This window comes from Marmota monax, unplaced genomic scaffold, assembly GCF_021218885.2.
Source record: "Marmota monax isolate L192 unplaced genomic scaffold, Marmota_monax_Labrador192_F-V1.1 WCK01_AAM20220418_F8-fsc00089, whole genome shotgun sequence".
Lineage (NCBI taxonomy): Eukaryota > Metazoa > Chordata > Mammalia > Rodentia > Sciuridae > Marmota > Marmota monax.
In genome coordinates, this window is record NW_026694744.1 from 3335536 (window position 1) to 3355794 (window position 20259).

General features: G+C 36.6%; 1 protein-coding gene across 3 annotated transcripts in view; it reads right to left on the reverse strand.

The window, feature by feature from the left end:
• The window catches only part of Glra2 (glycine receptor alpha 2), a 183873-nt gene that overhangs the window by 30055 nt on the left and 133559 nt on the right, over window positions 1-20259 (reverse strand). For all 3 annotated transcript variants that reach the window (XM_046424293.2, XM_046424294.2, XM_058572571.1), the window contains exon 8: window positions 5972-6121. In XM_046424293.2, coding sequence (XP_046280249.1) covers window positions 5972-6121 — 150 coding nt within the window. The remainder of the gene's footprint in view (window positions 1-5971; window positions 6122-20259) is intronic.

Sequence of the window (20259 nt, forward strand, 5' to 3'; positions counted from 1 at the left end):
CATCAAGAAAAGAGGCCTGGGATAATTATGCTTATTGTTTTTAAACTTTCACCATGTTTTAAAGTGAAAAGTTTATGCTTTACCCCCATACCAGGAGATCATACCATGATGGAAGCCAGATGTACAAATTGGAGGTCAACAAACCCATTTCTGTTTATTTTAATGCAACTATTAATAAAATATTTTGTTTAAAATGAAGAATCTGCTGGGCTTGGTGGCATATGCCAGCAACTTGGGAAGTAGAGGCAAGAGAATCACAAGGTCAAGGTCAGTCTGGGCAATGTAGTGAGATCCTGTCTCAAAAAATAAAAAGGGCTGGGATGTGGCTCGCTGAATGAGTGCCTCTGAGTTCAATCTCCAGTATAATAATAATAATACTAATAATAGGAGGAGGAATAAGAATAATACTCTGGGACAAATGTCAAATCACACAGGATATTGGGAAAATAGGCATAAACCAGAGCTTTCTCAGGTAAGCTGAGCTGTATGATTCCATTACTCTTAGAGTGGTAGTAGGGATTTAATGAAATATGCATAGTATCTATGATATTACCTGCCATATAATAAGCCCTCAGTGAATATTAGCTCTTGCTACATTTGGTTTACTTAACTATAGTTCAGACTCAAGTGATTCGAAAAGCTCTGTCTTTCCTAAGGGACAAATAATTGGACATGTCTCTTGCTTATCTTTTCAAAATTCAGTCATCAGTGATAATTAGAAGCATTAACTACAAGATCATGCATGATTTGGTTAGCTCTTTACCCTGATCCCCAGCCATAAATTTGGACATTAAACTTTGTATTTTAAATACCTATTATGAGATGCATAAACTAAAAAAAATCTCCATATAAACTTGCAAACTTGATTTCTCAATGGTTTTTATTTTTTTTATTTTTTATTTTTTTTTTAATTTTTTATTGTTGGCTGTTCAAAACATTACATAGTTCTTGATATATCATATTTCACAATTTGATTCAAGTGGGTTATGAGCTCCCATTTGCAGCAATTATAACTGTCAGCTGGTATCTTTAAGAAGTCTTCCTTTAATCTGAAGTGTCCTTCTTGCTTCCCACTGCAATACCTGAACCATTTCTTTTTCCTATTTCCTCAAACCTAGCCCCTTTGGTACTTCTGAAGTTCTGCTCATTAACTTTATACCACTGATTTCCCTTATCACTGCTATTATCTATCAGCACCCAGATTCAATCTTTTAGTTGGTGATTGAAGCTCCTATTTCCCTGTCTCTCAAAAATATCACTTTTACTGGGGGAACTTCCATATCCATATAGATAATCAGCTCATCCAAGACCTCCCAGTTTCTGGACTGCCTAGCTGTCAATTTCCCTCCATCCAAACTTAGTCATAAATTCACAGGGTCATAACCTTATTTTTGTCTTTATTTTCCATGAATATCTAGAGTATCCTTCTTCTATCCACCTTCTCTATCCACCTTAGGGTTTTTTGTTCATCACTTTCACTACTCCATGCAACCACTCCCTCAACTCCAGGTTTCTCCCTTCCTCTCTTTCTTCCTTTCCTTCCTTTTCCTCTTCATTCATCTCTGCTATTATACTCTCCATATCTTCCATCCACTTTCTCACTTACCTGGCAAAACTAAATTTGTAATTAAACTCAAGCATCTGACTTCTTAGTATCTGAGCCTAGAAGGTTGCTAGGGGGAAATCATATCTGCTTGCTGACTGTTCACACTTCCAATTCATAACCATAGATCTCATATGGGCACATAATTGTCTGCCTCAGCATACTGTCCCCATTTTTATCCTTGGACTACTGTTTTTTCCACTATGTAAAAGTGCTATTTAATATTTGGACCTTCTTCCTCAAACTTTCTACATTCCTTCTTTCTATCACACTCTCAATTGACAACCAACCTCAGTATTCATGGAAATGATAGGGGATATTAGTGAGAATCTTACCATCATTGAATTTACAAATCAGCTAGCTACTATAGTTGTTCTCCCATTTTGTTTGTATAATGGCAAAGCACAGACATTGGAGATACTGTATTTTACTTAACATCTTGCCGTGCCACTTCCTAGCTCATGAACATGGACAAATTATTTAACTCCTCTGTGCTTTAGTTATTTCCTCAATGAATTGATAATGATTTAAGTCATTATTAAAATGGATGAAATATTTGTCCCTATGTAAGGCTAACACCTTTGTGCTGGATTTTATCCTTTCTCACCTTTTCAAGACATTTTGTTCTTTTTATGGTATTGGTGATTGAATCCAGGGGTGCTTAAACACTGAGACACATCCCTACCCTTTTTTACTCTGAGAAAGTGTCTCACAAAGTTGCTGAGGCTGACTTTGAACTTGAGATCTTCTTGCCTCAGCTTCCCCAGCCACTGGGATTATGGGCGTGTGTCACTGTACCTAGCTGACCTTTTGTTCTTGAAATTATGCTCTCCTTCCACTGCATCCTAATATTTTTGTTTTCACTTTATCAAACATTCTTTGATCTTCTTTTCTGGGAAAAGGCCTCCCATGAACTCACATTTTATTTCATACCATCTTCTATGCTCCTCTGTGCAGCAAAGGCAGTTGCAAGTAATATCTAAAGTCACATCATTTCCTTTATTCCTTTTTTCTACTCAGCCTACTTTAGATAGGCTTTCTAAGTGATGGAGTACTCCATTCTGATGAGATTTTTTTAAGAATTTAACTCTTATTTAATTTATTTATTTATTTTAATGTGGTGCTGAGGATTGAACCCGGTGCCTCACACATGCTTGGTGAGTTCTCTACCACTGAGCCACACCCCCAGCCTCTCGAGAGATTTTTAATTTCCATTTTCTCAGTGGACAGTCTCAGCCAGTTTTGTCAATTTAAGATATTATCTGTTTGTCGGTCAATCCCAAATATATTTCCAAATTTTATCTCTCTTAAGCACATTATCTCTAATTACTTGCCAACTATACTGAGATGTCTCATAGTCATCTAAACAGCATCAAAATGTGACTCTGGAATCTACCCTAAATCTGCTTCTGTCACAACAACCCCTTGTGACAGATTACAATCATAATGCTAACTGCCCAGCTGCTTAAACAAAAAATTTGTGTGTCATTCAATTCCTCTCTTATGTTTAACCTCCTCATGTCAAATGCATCAGCATGACCAATTGATTATTCTTGCCTCTAAAGCATAACCACTAGAATGTAAGTTTCATCAATGAATTGAATTTGTTTATTCTGTTCAACAATATTCTAAGGATCTAGATAGTGCTTGGCACATAGTAGGAAGCAATTAAATATTTGTGAATTAAATGAATGATCTTGAATCTATTTTCTTCCATTCTCATGACCAATACCTTATCACTACCATCTCTTACCTATATTTCTAGGATAACCTCCTAACTCATCTGTTGCTGCTACTCTTGATTCCATGACTATCCATTCAGCCTCTTTGCAAAAGTTGAATCTAACCAGAGATCCTATTCAGTTAGAATAAAACACAATCCTTTATGCTCTAACAGTATAATACAAGTATGAATTGTCTGACATACAATCAGTGAGCCAGTGTAGTGTTTCTTAAACTTATCATGTGAATCATGTGATATAATTATTAAGCACACAGTTTCTTGTGTACCTCCCCAAACTTTATCAATCAAGTGTCTTCAGGGGAGTTCACTAAGAATTTGATTTTTCCATAAAAGTCTGAGATGAGTCCTATTACCATAGGGGTAAGATTGGCAAAACCTGGGTAGTATTAGAGCATTAAAGGGATTTCTGAATGACATAACCCACTGGTAGTTACTGTGTGAGTTGTTTAAACTCTGTATTGTTTGTGTGCTGAAATACCATCACAATCTTAATATTTTTTTTATGTGGCAAAGTGACTCTGACCTTGTGCCACTATGTACAGGACTTTTGTGGATGGGTTGAAGGAATGGTTAGCACCAACAGGGAGGCAGAGAGGGAAAACTTGATAAAGGTCCAATATTAAGAAGTAATGTACACCAAAAAAGTATATTTATGCTATGTTTGTTTTCTTTAGGCTGTGGTAGGACAAAAATGTTTGAAAACATAACAAAGAGTATTAGATGGCAGCCAGTAGGATATATTTATCTTTTTTAGAGTATATGCAGAAAACCTTTTGGGAGATGCAATTAGGACTTCAGCTCACACACATATAAACTCCATGTAAGCAATATATAACAACAAACATTCAACTTTACATCTAGAATTTTGGAAGCAATGATTGACAGTGAAACATTTTGGTTTTGCTTTAACAACGTAGCATGTAAGTACAAATTCATCAGCAGGTTCAATTTATCAAATTTTAGGGGGAAAAGATTTTTAAAAATCTATTATACTTAAAATTTATTTATTTTTATTTGTTCTTTTTAGTTATACTATACTTAAAATTTTAACTTGATTCTCTAGCAATATTATTACAAGAGGTAATATTCTCTTATATCCAAGGGCATGTTTCCCTCTCTGAGTCTGAAACAGAAAACAGGTGTAAGCCTTCTGGTATCTTATATGAGATTTGGTCATAAACCAAAACAGTGCTTTCCAAACATGTCCATGTAGTAGAATTGCCTGGGGGAGCTGCAGAAATACTGATGCCTATATCCTATCCTGAAATGGGGATTTAATTGGTGTGGGATGTGGTCAGGAAATTAAAACGCAACTGATTGGGCAGGGGTTGTGGTTCAGTGGTAGAGTGCTTGCCTCACATATGTGGGGCACTGGGTTCAATCCTCAGCAATATATAAAAATAAATAAATATGAAAAAATTCTTAAAAAATACATAAAACCTAGTTGATTCTAATATGCAGATAAGTTTTAGAGCTGCTGAACTGTGTTTCTATTTTTCCATTTTCTATTGGTTTATGTCAGTTATACATACCATCAGGATTCATTTTGGCACAATTATAAATGTATGGAATATAATTTGCCCTAGTTTGGTCACCAGTACTTCCCCTTACCCTAGTCCTTTCCTTCTCCTGTTCCCTTTCCTCTACTCTACTGATATTTCTGCTATTTGCTTGGGTTTTTTTTAAATTAGTGTCTTGTACATACATATACATGATGGTTAGAGTCTGTAGTATATTCATATATTACATAGGAAACTTAGGTCCAATTCATTCCACTGTTCTTTCCTTATTCTGTCCTTTCTTCCTGCCCCTCAATCCCCTTCTTGCACTCCAATGATCTTTCTTCTATTTTGATGGAATCCACCCCCCCATTTCATTCCCCCCTTTATTTTGTACTAGCTTCTGCATATCAGGGAAAACATTTCACCTTTGACTTTCTGGGTCTTGCTTATTTCACTTAGCATGATAGTCTTGAACTGGAGATCTTGAGGTATATATTTCAAACCTCAAACCTCTGGATAGTGTAAGGCTTAGGTTTCTACACTGAAGTTGAGGCAATAAGATCAGTTTAATTGGATATGTCAAGTTGCAGTCTACATGATGGACATGCTATTACCATGAGGGCATTATTTACATAAAACCGGAACAATTGATGAAAATAAGTCAATCAGATCAGTTATGTGCACACATGGTCACATACACATAAATTATCAACATTCAAAATAGCAAGAATTTTAAAGTAACATTTTCAAATTGGGTATACATACCTAATTGGAGTTGCCAGATAAAATATAGAGAGCTCAGTAAAATTTGATTTTCAAATATACTAAGAAAATTATTCTTTAAGTATATACTATGCAATATTTGGGGCATATTCATAATAAAAATTGTTTATTTATCTGAAATTCAAGTTTAACTGCATTTCCTGTATTTTTATTTGCCAAATCTGATAATTCCATCCCAAAATTTAGAAGACTGATTTGAATAACAATAAACACACTAAGACAAATTAGAACACAGATTAACTTCAGCTTCTTGGTCATTCTGTGTTCTGTTTTCTGAATTATATTGCCTGATTAATCACCCCAGGTTGTACATAACTTTGTACTGAGGGCCCACTGTACCTTATTCTGTCTCTTCTGTCTTCTTCGGAGGCGTAGGAACTCCTTGTGTTGCCTGGAGACAAAGTTCACCGCTGCATATTCCAGTAAGGCAGCAAACACAAACAGAAGGCACACTGCCATCCAAATGTCGATTGCTTTTACATAGGAGACCTGAGAGAGAGAAAGGGAGAGAGGTTTGGGGAGAGAGAGAGAAGCAATGAAAACTTTCAGGAAAATCAGATTCCTAATGGTGTGAGCAGCAGAATAACCTCATTTCCTGAGTCAAAGATTTTCTATCCTTTCCCTAAGAAAGTCGGTAAGCTATTGAGAATAGTTCTGCAATAAATGGCCTAAATGTTCATCAACAGAGAAATGGGTAAAGATAATGTGGGGCTGGGGATATAGCTCAGTTGGTAGAGTGCTTGCCTTGCATGTACAAGGCCCTGGGTTCAATCCCCAGCACCACAAAAAAGATAATGTGGTATATATACACCATGGAGTCCTATTCTGCCATAAAAAGGTAGAATTGTATTCATTTGCATCAACATGGATGGAACTAGAAGATACTATGTTAAGTGAAATAATTTAGGCACAGAAAGGCAAACCCTTCATGATCTTACTCATGTGATATCTCAAAAAAATTGGTCTCAGAGAAGTTGAGATTAGGATAGTGGTTACCAGAGACTGGGAGAGTAGGGGATTGGTGATGTTGCAGAGAGATGGATAATCAGGTGTATTGTGATAGGAGGAATAAATTCTGATGTTCTGTGTTATGTACAGGTGGATATGAATAATAATGATATATAGCTCAAAGTAGTCAGAAGAGAGAATGTTTAGTTTACTTATCAGAGAGAGATGATAAAAGGTTATGGACATGCTAATTACCTTGAGTTGATTATTACTCAATATATACATGAATCTGAACATCACATAGTGGGGTGGCAAGTAGCTCTGTGATAAAGCATACACTTAGCATGTATGAGGCCCTGGGTTAAATTCCCAGTACCAAGGAAAATAATACCTCAAAACATCACATTGTACCTCATTAGTATGTAAAAATACTGTGTGTCAATCAAAAAGTTAAAAAAAGATTATGACATCTAAAATGTAAGTGAATAAGTAATGCATTGGTTCTACTTAGAAGATCCTGGGCAGAGCAGTGAAAGTCACATGGCCCCCTGCCCTGTTTGCTTTGTTCCATCTTTCTCAGTATAGCCTGACTGCACAAGTAGCTTCATCCCTGCTCAGTATAGCCCGACTGCTCAAGTAGCTCCAAATAGATTTTAACTGTTCTCACTACAAAATCTGTTTAAGTAAATGCATATGTTAAATAGCTTGATTTAGCCATTCCACGATGTATAGGTATTTCAAAACATTGTGTTGTATAAGTATACAAAATTTTTACTTATCAATTAAAAATATAAGATCTCTTTAATAAAAAAGAGAAAAATAAAACTTTCAGGTAAAATGAAGAGGACCCTATTTTTAAAACTGCTCACTTCCTTTTAGTCTTTCTGACATCTAAAAATAAGTATAATTAAGATAATTTCAAACTTGAATGAGAAATAAACTCTGCATAGCCTTAGACTTTTTAAAAACCAATTTGTAATTTCCATCTATTTATTGATGGTGACATGACAACAGTTCTAAGTAGTATTAAATTCACACAGTTCAAGAGTATTCAACCAAAAGATCAGGGCTCTAACCTTGAGAAGGTATCTGGTAAAAAAAAAAAAAAAAAACAAAGGAAACTATATTTTTAGCCCTTTGGTGTTTGGTTAAGTGTTTAGTAAGTCTTATAATTTAACAATGCAGATTCTGAAAGCAAATACTTTTTATTTGCCAAGGAGAGTATCCCCTATGTCACTCAATTTACAATTATTTTTTAAAGTATAGGGAAGAAAAGAAATGAATAATATTGTATCATTGGATCCCAGATTACAAAAGACACTTTAAAAACTGCCAGGTGAGTATACTATTCAGTTCTAATTTTTATATAGGCTTTTCTAAATTTTTATATTGTCATTAAGTGATTGCTAGCCAGCATTGTAAATATCGAATATGCATTAATTTTGACCCTCAAAACAATTTATTGCCTCATTTGCTAATGAGGAAACTGGAGTACAAAAGGGCTGAATTATTACCCAAGGTCACAATGCTAACAAGTAACAGAGCCACAATTAGAATTGAAACTTTATCTAACTAATGTATTTCTTTTCTGAATATAAACATACTATTAGTTTGTATCTTGCATTTCCCTTTGGCCTGTATAGTATTTCCAATGTCATTTAACTTTTTTCTAAATCATAATTCTCAAGGCTTGCGTAATGGCGCATGCTATGATTAATCATTTTACATTATAGGATATTTAGTTTATTTTCTATTTCATTTTTGCGAATATTAATTTTGTTGCTATGAACATTTTCCACCCTCATTTGACTGTCTCAGCTTATTTGTTAGATAAGTTTTTAGATGAATTATAGGAGTAAATGATAGAAAAATAGACTCTTGACTTAGAAAGTTAGCAGTGGCACAGAGGACTTAAAAGCAGAACTCTGGAGAGAAATATCCCAAGTAAGAATCACAACTTTGCTGCTGACTATATCTCTAACTTGTGCAAGTTGTATAACCTGTAAGATATGAACAATCATAGTATTTACCTCATGGAGTTGTTATGTAGATAAAACCACTTAATATAAGTAAAGAGCTAAAACTAGTGTCAAGCACAGAATAAGTGCTATATAGATTGTTTGCAACTGTTTGTATAAGGGTGATTTTGTTAGTGGAAGAGATTTGAAAAAGATAAGTATTAACAAGGAAAATAAAAATCACAATCCTATTGTATTCCAATTATTTAAGATCACCGCCTGCCTTTCTTACATTATTTGTTTCAGACAGTTTAAACTACTTGTCAGTCCCACATATGCTGTGACACAGTGGTCTAGCACTTTGTCATCTCTAGCCCTTTAAATATATCATTCTTCCTACTTAGGATGCTTATTCCCATTTTTTGTGTGTGTGTGATTAATGGACTCCTCAGCATCTGGCACAAATACCCACTCCCTCAGGAAGCCTCCTTAACCTTCTTTCTTCCTCCCTTCTGACTTAGGGGCCATTTTTTCTTTATTATTTTATCTCTATCTATTGAATTTGTCTGTTCCTTCTTAGTTCACCTGCTTCCCTGACCCTATCCATGGACTGCAAAAGTATTTTTTATTTGTTTGTTTGTTTTAGAGGACTGGCTCTGTGCAATATTACTATTTGTATCACCATCACAGGTCCTGACATTAGCTATTTAGGATGAATGGATCATTGAATGAGTAAATAAATGAAAGAAAAAAAGGAAAGAAATATCAAGTTTTCTGCATATTTGTGCTTGAATTTCAGTAATTCTCAACTATATCCTATTATCTATAATTGCATATATTTGAAACTTCTCTAAGAGAGGTATATTAGCAATTTTGAATTCTCTCAACACACCTCGCATTCCCAGAAAATTTTAATAAGCAATAATTTTATCTTGTGCTGCTCTTCTGGGGCAATCCCTCTCTCCTGTAATAATAGAACATTACCAATCACAGTATTCCCGGTTATTTATTATTCAGATGGCCTGTAAATGTTTTAAGACCCAATAAAGAGAACAATTTGTCAGTGCCTAAGATATGTCCATACCAAGAACTATATCCAATAGAATTGACCATCATTCCTCCCTTTCCTGATGTGTACAATATTCAGTAATTTGTAGACCTTTTCCACAACTTCTTCTGACCATCAGCAGGCCACATATGTATTTGACCTCATTTTAGCTCCTCATAAATGAATTCTTTTAGTCTCTTAATCATTTTGGTTGGTCTCTGAGTTTCCTCCAAATCACGAACATCTTTCCAGCATTGAATTGCTGGCATTAAATGCATTATTCACACAGTTTTCGAGGGTGTTGTGAAACGCCTATTACATACGATGTGATGTGATGCCCTTGGTGTTGGTCCCTCAGGATTGAAATTTCTTTTTGTAGCTTTTATCTAGCTCTAATGTCAGATTCTCTCTCTTTGGGGCCTAATCCTTACATGTTTTTTTGGTCACATTTTTCCCTGTCTCATTCTTTTTATGATTTTTGGGCTTACATGATCCCTTCCTGAACTACTTTACTACAAATTTGCAAGACAGTTTTCAAAGGTAATCAAACTCTCAAAATGCTATTATGATTCACTAAATTGGTATCTTTTCGGGCAAATTTAATTCCAAAATATTTTTTAAAACAAAATGATTAGAGTCTACTATGTGGAAGATACTTTACTTCCTATGGGATATGGGTCAGAAGACACAAAGATGATAGATATGCATATTGATTCTTCCTAGAACTTCCTAGATTATACTTTAGAGGACTTTCATCACACTGTGTACCAGAAAGTAGCTTTCACTGGGATTAGAGAACAGCAAATTATGACCCAAGGATCAAATTTGGCCTACTACATGTCCTGTAAATAATGTTTTATTGAAACACAGTAATTTTTATTTATATATTATCTATGGCTACTTTTGTATTAAAATGGCACAGTGGTGACAAAAACCTAATGGCCCCCAGATCCTAAAATACTAAATGGTCTCACAAGAAAACATTTGCCACCCTGTGACCTAGACTGTAGTCTTGTTTGTACTGGTGTTGCACTTCCCTGTGGCACTGTTTCAGGGCTTAAGAAACCCATGGTCTGTTGAGCGAGACAGTCACATGAATGCATAGCTGATGCAATGTAGATGTTTCTACATGCCAGAATGGAGGAAGGACCAAAAACTGGTGGAATATGGGGAGGATGATGTTGATAGGGGAAAATCCTTCAGTTTTGAAAGGGGCAGCATTTAATTTAGGGCTTGAGGAAAGCCAGTACTTTGTTGGGTAGAAAAAGCTGTAAAGGCAAAACCCTAAGAATGGGAAAGAATACAGTGGAACTGGGAGATGGTGAGAAACCCAGTGACATGGACATGTTGGGTACTCAGGGGTTGTATGGTGAGGGGTAAACAGATCGATGGGCCAGCAAAATGTCATTGAAAGCCAGATAGGTTTGGTGTTAAACTGTTCATGATGATAAGCTAATGATGGTTTTGAAGTAGGGTACAGAATATAAGTCTTCTTGTAATTATCATGGTGATCCAAAAGCCAAAGTCTTAGCAAAAGCAAACTTCTTCCCTTATGGGAATTTGCCTCTACTTTTTTTTGACACTTTCCACTTCTACACAGGGCTGGTTCTCTTTCAGGCTCTCTGACAACATCTCTGAATCCTTTGTGGAACATCTTCTTCCATTTACTGTGTTCTGTGAATTCTATCCTATTCAATTTCTATTCCGTCTTCAAATCCTCAATGAATTCATCCAGACCTATAGCTTTCTTTTTATTCATATGTACATGGAGTGATAGGAGTGGTGTGTGTGTGTGTGTGTGTGTGTGTGTGTGTGTGTGTGTGTGTCTGTATCTGTCCTATACCAGAGATTGTCCAAGTTCCCATGCATCCTATTTCCTCTACCAGCAAAACTAGATATGCCAGTGCAGTTGGATCCCCAAAGGCATGTGGCAGAAGTTGTATGTGCTACTTCAGAGCCTCTAAAATCTTCCATGAGATCTTTGGATTTTAATCCTTCTATAGCCACCTTAAGTGTCATTTGTTCAAGATGGAAATGCCATAAGATGGAAGAAGCCTGGGTTCCTAAAAGATCTAGGGCCACCTGCTTCAGAGTAGAGTGTGATGTGAATGAGAAAGCGACCTCAATTAATCCTTAGGGATTTCAGGGCATTGTGTTTTCAAAGCTCCCAAATCCATCCTGCATTCCTGACTTCTCAAGCACACCTGTGTTGATTCTAAGATGTCTACAGTTAGTATTTGTAAAATCAAACTCATTAACATCCCCTCCTTTTCTAATCATCTCATTATAATATTTCTTCTCACAAGCAACCCTGGTTTTAACACTGGTTTCCTCCTTGCCTTTATCTCTAATACTCACTCTACTGAACAGACTCAACATTTCTTTCTGCAAAGTACCCTTGGGTTTACTCTTTTTCTCTTTTTTCACTACAATCCCAGCACTGACGCTTAGACCTGGTTATTATTATAACATCTTCATAACTGATCCTTCTGCATTCAGTTCCTCCCTGTGGCACTTAGTCCTTTTGCTTCTCTATGATTAAATTTAAAGCACCAATTTCATTTTGAAACGTATGTGGTTAGGAACTACTGGTGGCAGCCTATTATAAGCTCTGGTGTTTGAGATCCTGCACAGCATGTGTCTGCTCTAGTTACTCAATCTTATTCCACTCTTTCCTAACACAGACTTTGGGTTTTGTTTAAGCAATTTTATTTACTCCTGAGGAAGTCAAATCCATTCTCACTGATGACTCATTGTCTGTATCAGTGGTTCCCAAATGAAGGAGGTGATTTTGCACCCCAGGAGACATTTAGCAATGTCTGGAGATAGTTTTGGTTATCACAACCAGAGGGAGGTGCTACTGGTATCTAGTAGATTGAGATCAAGGATGTTGCTAAACATGACACCCAGGAGTGGCCCCATCAAAAACCTATCTAGCCCAAATGCCAATAATTTTGAAGTTGATCCCCAAGAAAGAGAAAAAAGCTCCAAACCCAGAGATCTATGTCTAGTTCAGTGGTCCTCAACCAGAGATGATATTGTTCTCTAGGACATTCAGCGGTATCTATCATTTTTTTGTGTGTGTGTGTGGTGCTGGGGATTGAACCCAGGTCCTTATGCATGCGAGGCAAGCACTCTACCAACTCAGGTATATCCCCAGCCTGTTCAGCAGTATATAAAGATGGTTTTGTCATATCAACTGAGAAGTGCAGAGTTGCTATTGATTTTAGAGGTAGAGGAATACAGGGATGCTGCTAAGTACCCAACAAAGCATAGGGTGCCCACCCATGACAAAGAATTACCTAGTCCCCCAAATTAATAGTGTTATAGGATTGAGGAATACTGATCTACATTCTTCCTGCATTTTCTTTACCTGTTTATTTCCAGACAATTCCTCAAGGAGTAGCTCAAATTCCATTTCCAAAGTGATACTTTCTTTGCCTATGCTAGCCCACAGTGTACCGACTCATCTTTAGAATTTGTAATGCTCTTACAGTTAGAATTGTTTAGTTTAATATTTACCTAATGAATATTTGCTGTATCCACCCAAAGTATAGAATATTCAAAGTATAAGATTCAATAATGTTTTTTTTTTTCTATCTGTGACTCTGAGAACAAGTCTTTGGCCATTTAGTAAGTGCCCATAAATTTCTATTGATTGTCAAATTTTCCAAGCAATATATAAATTCAAATTCCTTTCATAATCAGTGCTTTATATTAAGGGTCAGCTACAAAAGGATAATTATAAGAAAGAAAAATTTAGCTCACATATTTTAGAACTGATAGCTCATTATGTCTCGATTACTCTTGATTTTCATTTACTATGGGAAAGAACACTTATTGTATCTATAACTTTGCAACTCAGAGTTTATAAATCTCTGGTAGAAAAGTAGAGCCAATCAAGTAGTTTAGGTTTTCATGACACTATATAAACATTTATCTGTTTTTTGAACGTATCAGTTAGATGGTAGAATTCAGTTAATTGCGTGGTTGTTTTGGCATCATGTCAATATTTTCTAGAGATATTTTCCTTTAATGTTCTTTCCAATACTGTCTTGGCAGTTTTTAAAAACTTGAGCAAATTTTCTTGAGGTAGTTTTTCCATGAACTACATTCTCAGTTTAGTTTCAAAGTTGAAAATCAAGTCATGAATTTATTTTAACCCTACAATTTATTTTTTTCTATTTTCAGACACTGTAGTGTTTCCTGTGTCAGAAAGCCAGTTTTTCCTGTGTTGAGCCATTTTTTTCTACTCCCTATTTCCCCAGGACAAAAGACTGGATCATCATTGTATGAGGATGACCTGAATGTCCTTACAGCTTGGACACCCTCTCCATTTCTTAGGCAAAGACTTCCCTGTGACAATGTGTTAACTAAAGTATATCCACATTTCCAGCTACCAGGCTGACCCCAGAGAGTTGTGACTTACTTTCAGCAGCCAATCAAAGAGGACTGCTTATGACATGTACAGAGAAGGGAAGTTCTCTATAATGGAGAGAATTTACAATGGCTATGACCAACCAAATATTGTTTTTAATAGAAAAGTGACAAAATGGAATTCATAGAGCAATCTTACTTTTCTCAGATATTTTTATTTAAGTGCAGTGATCTCTCACACTCTCTGCTTGAGTCAATGTTTAATTATTCTCAAACTATGCCTGCAAACCATTGCTAAAGCAGAATAGAAGCTTTTCTGCTCTGTACAGTATAATTTCATTTTATCTAATTTAGAACTGGAAAATTTTTAATTAATTTTGATTAACACACTTGTTGAAATGAAGAATACCTGTTAGCCACAGTAGCCTGAGATGTGCTTCCATTATATGGAATAGAAGCCTTTGGTATCTTTAATCAACTTGCCTTTTATTGAGTGCAATGAATTATACCACCACTTTCTCCATCCCCATTTTATAAAGGAAAAAAATTGGCTTATTAAATATATGTCTAGAACTTACACAGCTAGTAATCAACAAAGATAGAAATGAGAATTCTGGCTTTCCTTTTCTGTTTTTTCTTTTATCTATACTCAGTCACTGTATCATCAGAAAAAATAAAAACAGTCAAATTAATTTTGGTGCCAAAGATTCATGGTGTTACACAATTTTATCTTTATACTTTCACTGCCAAGTTGCCATTTTTATTGCCTAATTAAAGATCTCACACCTGCTGTTTAATGCTGGGAAAATCAGATTTCTTTGGCAAAGAGGGATGATGACAGTACTGACTACCTAGCCTATCATAGTATCACCTCCCCCTCCCCATTTTTTTTTCTTTATGTCTAATAGTCTTGTTGGATTTTAGGCAAAGTAGTTCAATAAACACAACTCATGAAGATGTTGTTTGCAGAAATATCCATTGGGTGGCAGTGCCTTCCAGCCTGGTTTCTGCAGGAACCAACCAGTTACAGATGGTCCTGAACAACCTTTGGGGACCAGTGAGTTTGTTTGGCATCCAGGCAGTACACAGGCTTAGTTAATTGATATTATTACTAAAGATGAATAAACTTCTGTCATTATGGCATTCTGGAAACTCTTCAAAGTAACTTGACAAAACTCAATATCCAAGTGAGTTCTTTGTGAGGAGAGATAAGAAGAGTAGAACTACCAGTCCAAGCATACACAAGGAATACCAGGTGATATCCATTGTTAGTAGGATCATAGGGACACTTCAGAAATGCTCTCCTTGAGTATCAGCCCTTTGCAAATATAGGCAGCTGGGGGAGCCAAGGTGAGGAGGAGGTTGCATTCAGAGGGAGCAGGACTAGGCACTACCTTCTTCCCTGTGCTTGTGTCTGCCATATTTCATTACATTTTCAGCTGATAGGTTTATTGATTTTTGCCATGATCTACTTCCTGTGGCTTCACCTTCAGGGACAAAACAAATGATATACATTTCTTCTCTAACGAGCAGGAAAGAGAAGGGAGTGGGAGGTCAGTAGCAAATGGTCTATTGGAAAAACAACCCCATTTAAGAAGAGAGCCAGTTGGGTTATCTCAGTATTAGAAAGATAACCATAAGCTTTTGGGGGATGATGAGATGATTCTTCACTTAATAGAGGTTTGTGAAGTCAGTGTATGTGTGCAAGACGGGTGGGAGAGGAGAGAGATTGATTGATTGACAGATTAAGAAAGAATAGAAGCATCTTTGGAGCCAAGCCAACTTGTAATTGAATCCTAGCTGAATGACCAATGAACCTGGGAAAATTACTTAACCTTTCAGAATCTCAGTTTCTTCATATTTCATATTGAGGTAGGGGCTCAAGGATTCTAGTCCCATGGGGTCATTGAAGGATTGAGTAAGACATTTTATGTAAATCTTAATGCTCATTTGGCAGATTGTAGATGCTCAGTCACATTGGTTTGCAAGGGATAAGCTCCTGAAGACATTGCATAATTCAAAACTTGCATAATTCAAGGCAGTTTTCCCCAGAGGAATAAATGTAAAGTACAATCTGTTGTATTTCATGTTCTCTGCATGCATTAAGACTTTATTAATATTTTTATATTGCCCTATTTTAAATGCACATATTCTAAGTTCACATAAAATGGAGCCTCACTGTAGTGAGTACTCTTGTATGTCATGAGGGCTGAGATATTCTATTGCAAAAACCAAACCACCAGTATCACCATCATCAAAAAAAAAAGCTTGAAATACACAACATTGTGAGTTATCTCCATTATAAGGATAACAAAACTAAGTTTACTCATTAACTTTACCAAAATTATACAGCTAAGGGATGGATAAGCTGAAAGTCACAATTGATTTGGCTTGACTCCAAACTCTGGTTGTTGATTTGTTGTTGTTGTTGTTTGTTTTGTTTTCATTGACACCTAGAGAACCTCCCTCTTCGGAGGTGAGTCAAAGGAATTATAGACTGTAATTTCACCAGATGACAATATCTGATGTGGAAGAGGTGAGAAAGTACATGCAGATGGATGGACAAGTAAGAAACAGAAGCGCTTTCACACCTACTGCCATGGAGGTACTGTGATAAAAATGTTCAAAGATGACAGATAACCACAATCTCCTTAATTTGCTATCTCAGTCAGCAATTGGTGCTTCACTTTCTTGTGTGTTGTCCATTTCTTTATTTACTTCCCAACTCTGCCCTGCCCCAAGTTCAAATTTCATACTTGTGAGCAAGAAAATAGAAAAGGTGAATTTAATAAAAACAATCCAGTCCTGTCCTTTAGACTGCTTTAAGTGAAAGGCTTTGGACTAGTTGGTAGTGTGTATGGTGGTAACAAAGACTTTCTCCTGGTCTGCATCTTGTGGCCCCCAGGGAGGGGACTTAATGAGAGGAAGAGTATAGAAGAGCTGAAGAGTATCCATCCCCTGAGCTGAGCTTATTGGCATATGATTTTTACATTGGCTATGCCCCTTAGAAAGAGATGAAGAGACCAGATTAAGAAGGTGTCACTGACTAAATGTCTTACTCTTGACAATTTCTGAAACTTGGAACCCTATCAAAGTGGATGGACCTGTTTTAGGTAAATATGGGCAAGTTCTTTGTCATCCCATGACAGTCATGAATAGTGTACTCCTAATGAAAGCTGAACTCTGAGATGATTGGTGGTAAGGTATTTAGGAAATGGGTGATTGGGGCTACAAAATAGGGGCAATGTTAGAAGCCCAGTTCAACTTTCACTGATAAAGGAGCTATTTCCCCATGAACAAGGATTGTATTCCTGGTATGGAGGTTCCTTACAATGCAGCTGAGTGTTACAGCAGGATGGATAGGAATTGCTTTGGTGGAGGGTCAGAGTATTTCACTGATGAGAGTGTGGCATGAAATATTGATTTCAGTTGAATGATAGTTAATTGTAGCTGAAAAGCTTTCCTGCCCAGCCTCTGACCTGTGGCCTGGTTTAACATCAGCTCTGTACTTTAATGTGAGCTCACAGTGGAAGCTGCAGGTCAGCAAGTATGTCTCCAGGGGAGCCAACTTGACAGAAACCTCCTTTTCTTGGCAAGGGATTCTGGGCACTTAAGCCTAGTGTGTTCTAACCTAAAGCTCTTGAAGCTATCAGCGACCTACTGTTTCATACCATGCAAAGTAAAACTGAAATGGAAAAATTCTAGGGCCCTACCATGCTTCAGGTTCCATGTAGGGAAATAAAAAAGAAAAGAAGCTACAAGTCAATCAGTGGTTGGGAATTAATGTCATAAAAAAGCCTCTGGCCAGGCTGGTGATCTCCCTTTTTGTTAGTGTAAATTACCAAAGATCATATCTCCACTGTGCCCATTTTCTATAGCTGAGTAGCATTTTGACTGCAAGTCAGCTCCATGCCTCTCTTTTTACCACAAAATTCCGAAGCACAAATCATCCACTAATAATTAGATACTTATTTGCAATAGATACTAGCCTGCAGGAGTCTGTTAGTAATTAAAAAGAAATCCTACAGCTTCTTGGAATAAAATGACATAAATAAATGTGTTGAGGAACTGAAAAAAGCCACACCATCAGGAGGCATTAATTTTTTTCATTGTGAAAGTGTACAGAATACTTAAAAGATAAATTGTAAGTGTGAAAACAATTTAGTTAGGCTCATTGAGCCTATCAGTTTCTAATATCTGCCTCAGAGAGTTTAGATCAATTTCAGTCTCTTGGTAGAAATCAATCCTGTAGGATTTACATAAACTAAGAGGAGGCAGAAGGGCTATGATGGAGAGAGCACTGAGAATATGCTAGGGATGTTGGTCTTGGCTTTGCCACTGGTGGACTTTGCAGACTCCTTCACATCATTTTACCTTTATGACCCTCAAATTCCTCCTTTGAGATTGAAAAAAAACATCTAAAAAGTTTGAACTGATCATTTCTAAAGATTCTGTTATTTTAAGATCCTGTGACTCAAAGAAAAAGTGATGAGAAAGAGGAAGCCAAGTCAATAGCAGTATGGGGTCCAAATTTTTAGGTTATTAGAACTGTGAGCCCCAGTAGCAACCTTTGTGCCCTCTATTCAGCCTTACTACTTTTGGTATTATCTAACAATGTGTATTCATTGGCCATCTTTATGTGCCAGGTATAACTTGGCAAAAATGGTGACTTCCTTGCTCAGAAACAAATGGTGCTGATGAAAAAATAATCACATGTGTGTAGTAAGTACCCTGAGTTTACCTGCAGAGTGCATGGTCAATTATGTTAACCATCAGAAATTCATCTTAAGGTATTGTTTTTCTGCTTGAGAGATTTCTCTGGCACGTTAGTAATTTTCTCAGCATGTATGCAAAGAAACCTAGAATACTCCCAGGGGAAGCCCTCAACCACAGGAGGATAGAGGTATTAGACAAAGATCCCAGATTTCCTATTACTTGGTGGGGAAAATCTTAAGAGAGTTTCACAGTTTTTAGTGAATCCTCAGCATGATTGAAACCTAGTTGCCTTCCATGGTAACCAACTCAATAATATGCTGTTATGTTCTTTTCTCCCTTCCCTATTTATATTCCATATTCTCTACTTTTTTCTGTGACCACCTCCCAACCAGTTTGCATCCATAATACTTGTTATTGAATCTGCATTTTACTGAAACAACCCAAACCTCAGGTTAGATCATGGAAGCCTCATACAAAAACAATGACTGCCATATTAGTCACCATGTAGAACCAGGATGGCAGACATACCACATATTATCCTTGTTATGGTTTAGATGTGAGATATCTCCTCTAAACTCCCATGAGTCAATGCAAAAGGTTTAGTGGTGAAATGATTAGGTTATAAGAGCCTTAACCTGATCAGTGTGTTAATTCTCTGATAGAGATTAACTGAGTGGTAACTGCAGGCACATGGGGAGTTGCTGGAGGAGGTGGGTCCATGAGGGTGTACCTTTGGGGTTTATATTTTGTCCCTGGTGAGCTCTCTCTCCCACTACCTCTCTTTCTCCCTCCTGCTCTCCTTCCCTCCCTCTCTCCCTCCCTTGCTCCCTTCCTGAGCTGATTTACTACATTCTTCCTCAATGATGTTCTGCCTCACTTTGAGCCCCAAGGAATGGAGCCAGCTGTCTGTGCTGAAACTGTGAGCCCCCAAATTAACTTTTCCTCCTTAAAATTGTTCTTGTCAGGTCTTTTGGTCACAATGGCAAAAAAGCAGACTTAACCTCCTAAAACTACCCTGATTATTAAGAAACACCCTATGTCTGTCTGGTTTGCACATTACCAATAAGAACAGAGCATTGACATAGTTCAAAAAGTAGCCTGAAGAAGTAAGTACCAAATCAATTTGGAATCTCTATGACCCATATGATTTAACTCTCATCACTTTCTTTGTTGCTCTGCACAGCCAGTTTCAAATTTATGAAATTAGAATTGTATAACTGGAACAGAAACTAGTATTTCCTAATACTGTGCAAGAATTATTTAGCATATACCAACCCTCCTGGGGTCAGGGAAATAAGAGGAACACTTTATTTGTGGAAATATCATATAAATAATATGTGCTCTGCTAAGCATGAAGCTCCTTAAGAAGATGGAATCATGGTTATATTTTAAGCCTATAAATATGTAGATGTTACAAAAATAGAATTTACTCCTTTCAACAGGACATCAATTAAAAATATTAGTAGCATTTCACTAAAAGATACTTAATGACATGATGCTGTGCCTTGAATTTCTCAACTGAGAAGTGGGAGATAATAATGGAACCTACTTCATAGTTTTGCTGTAAGTATTGAGATACA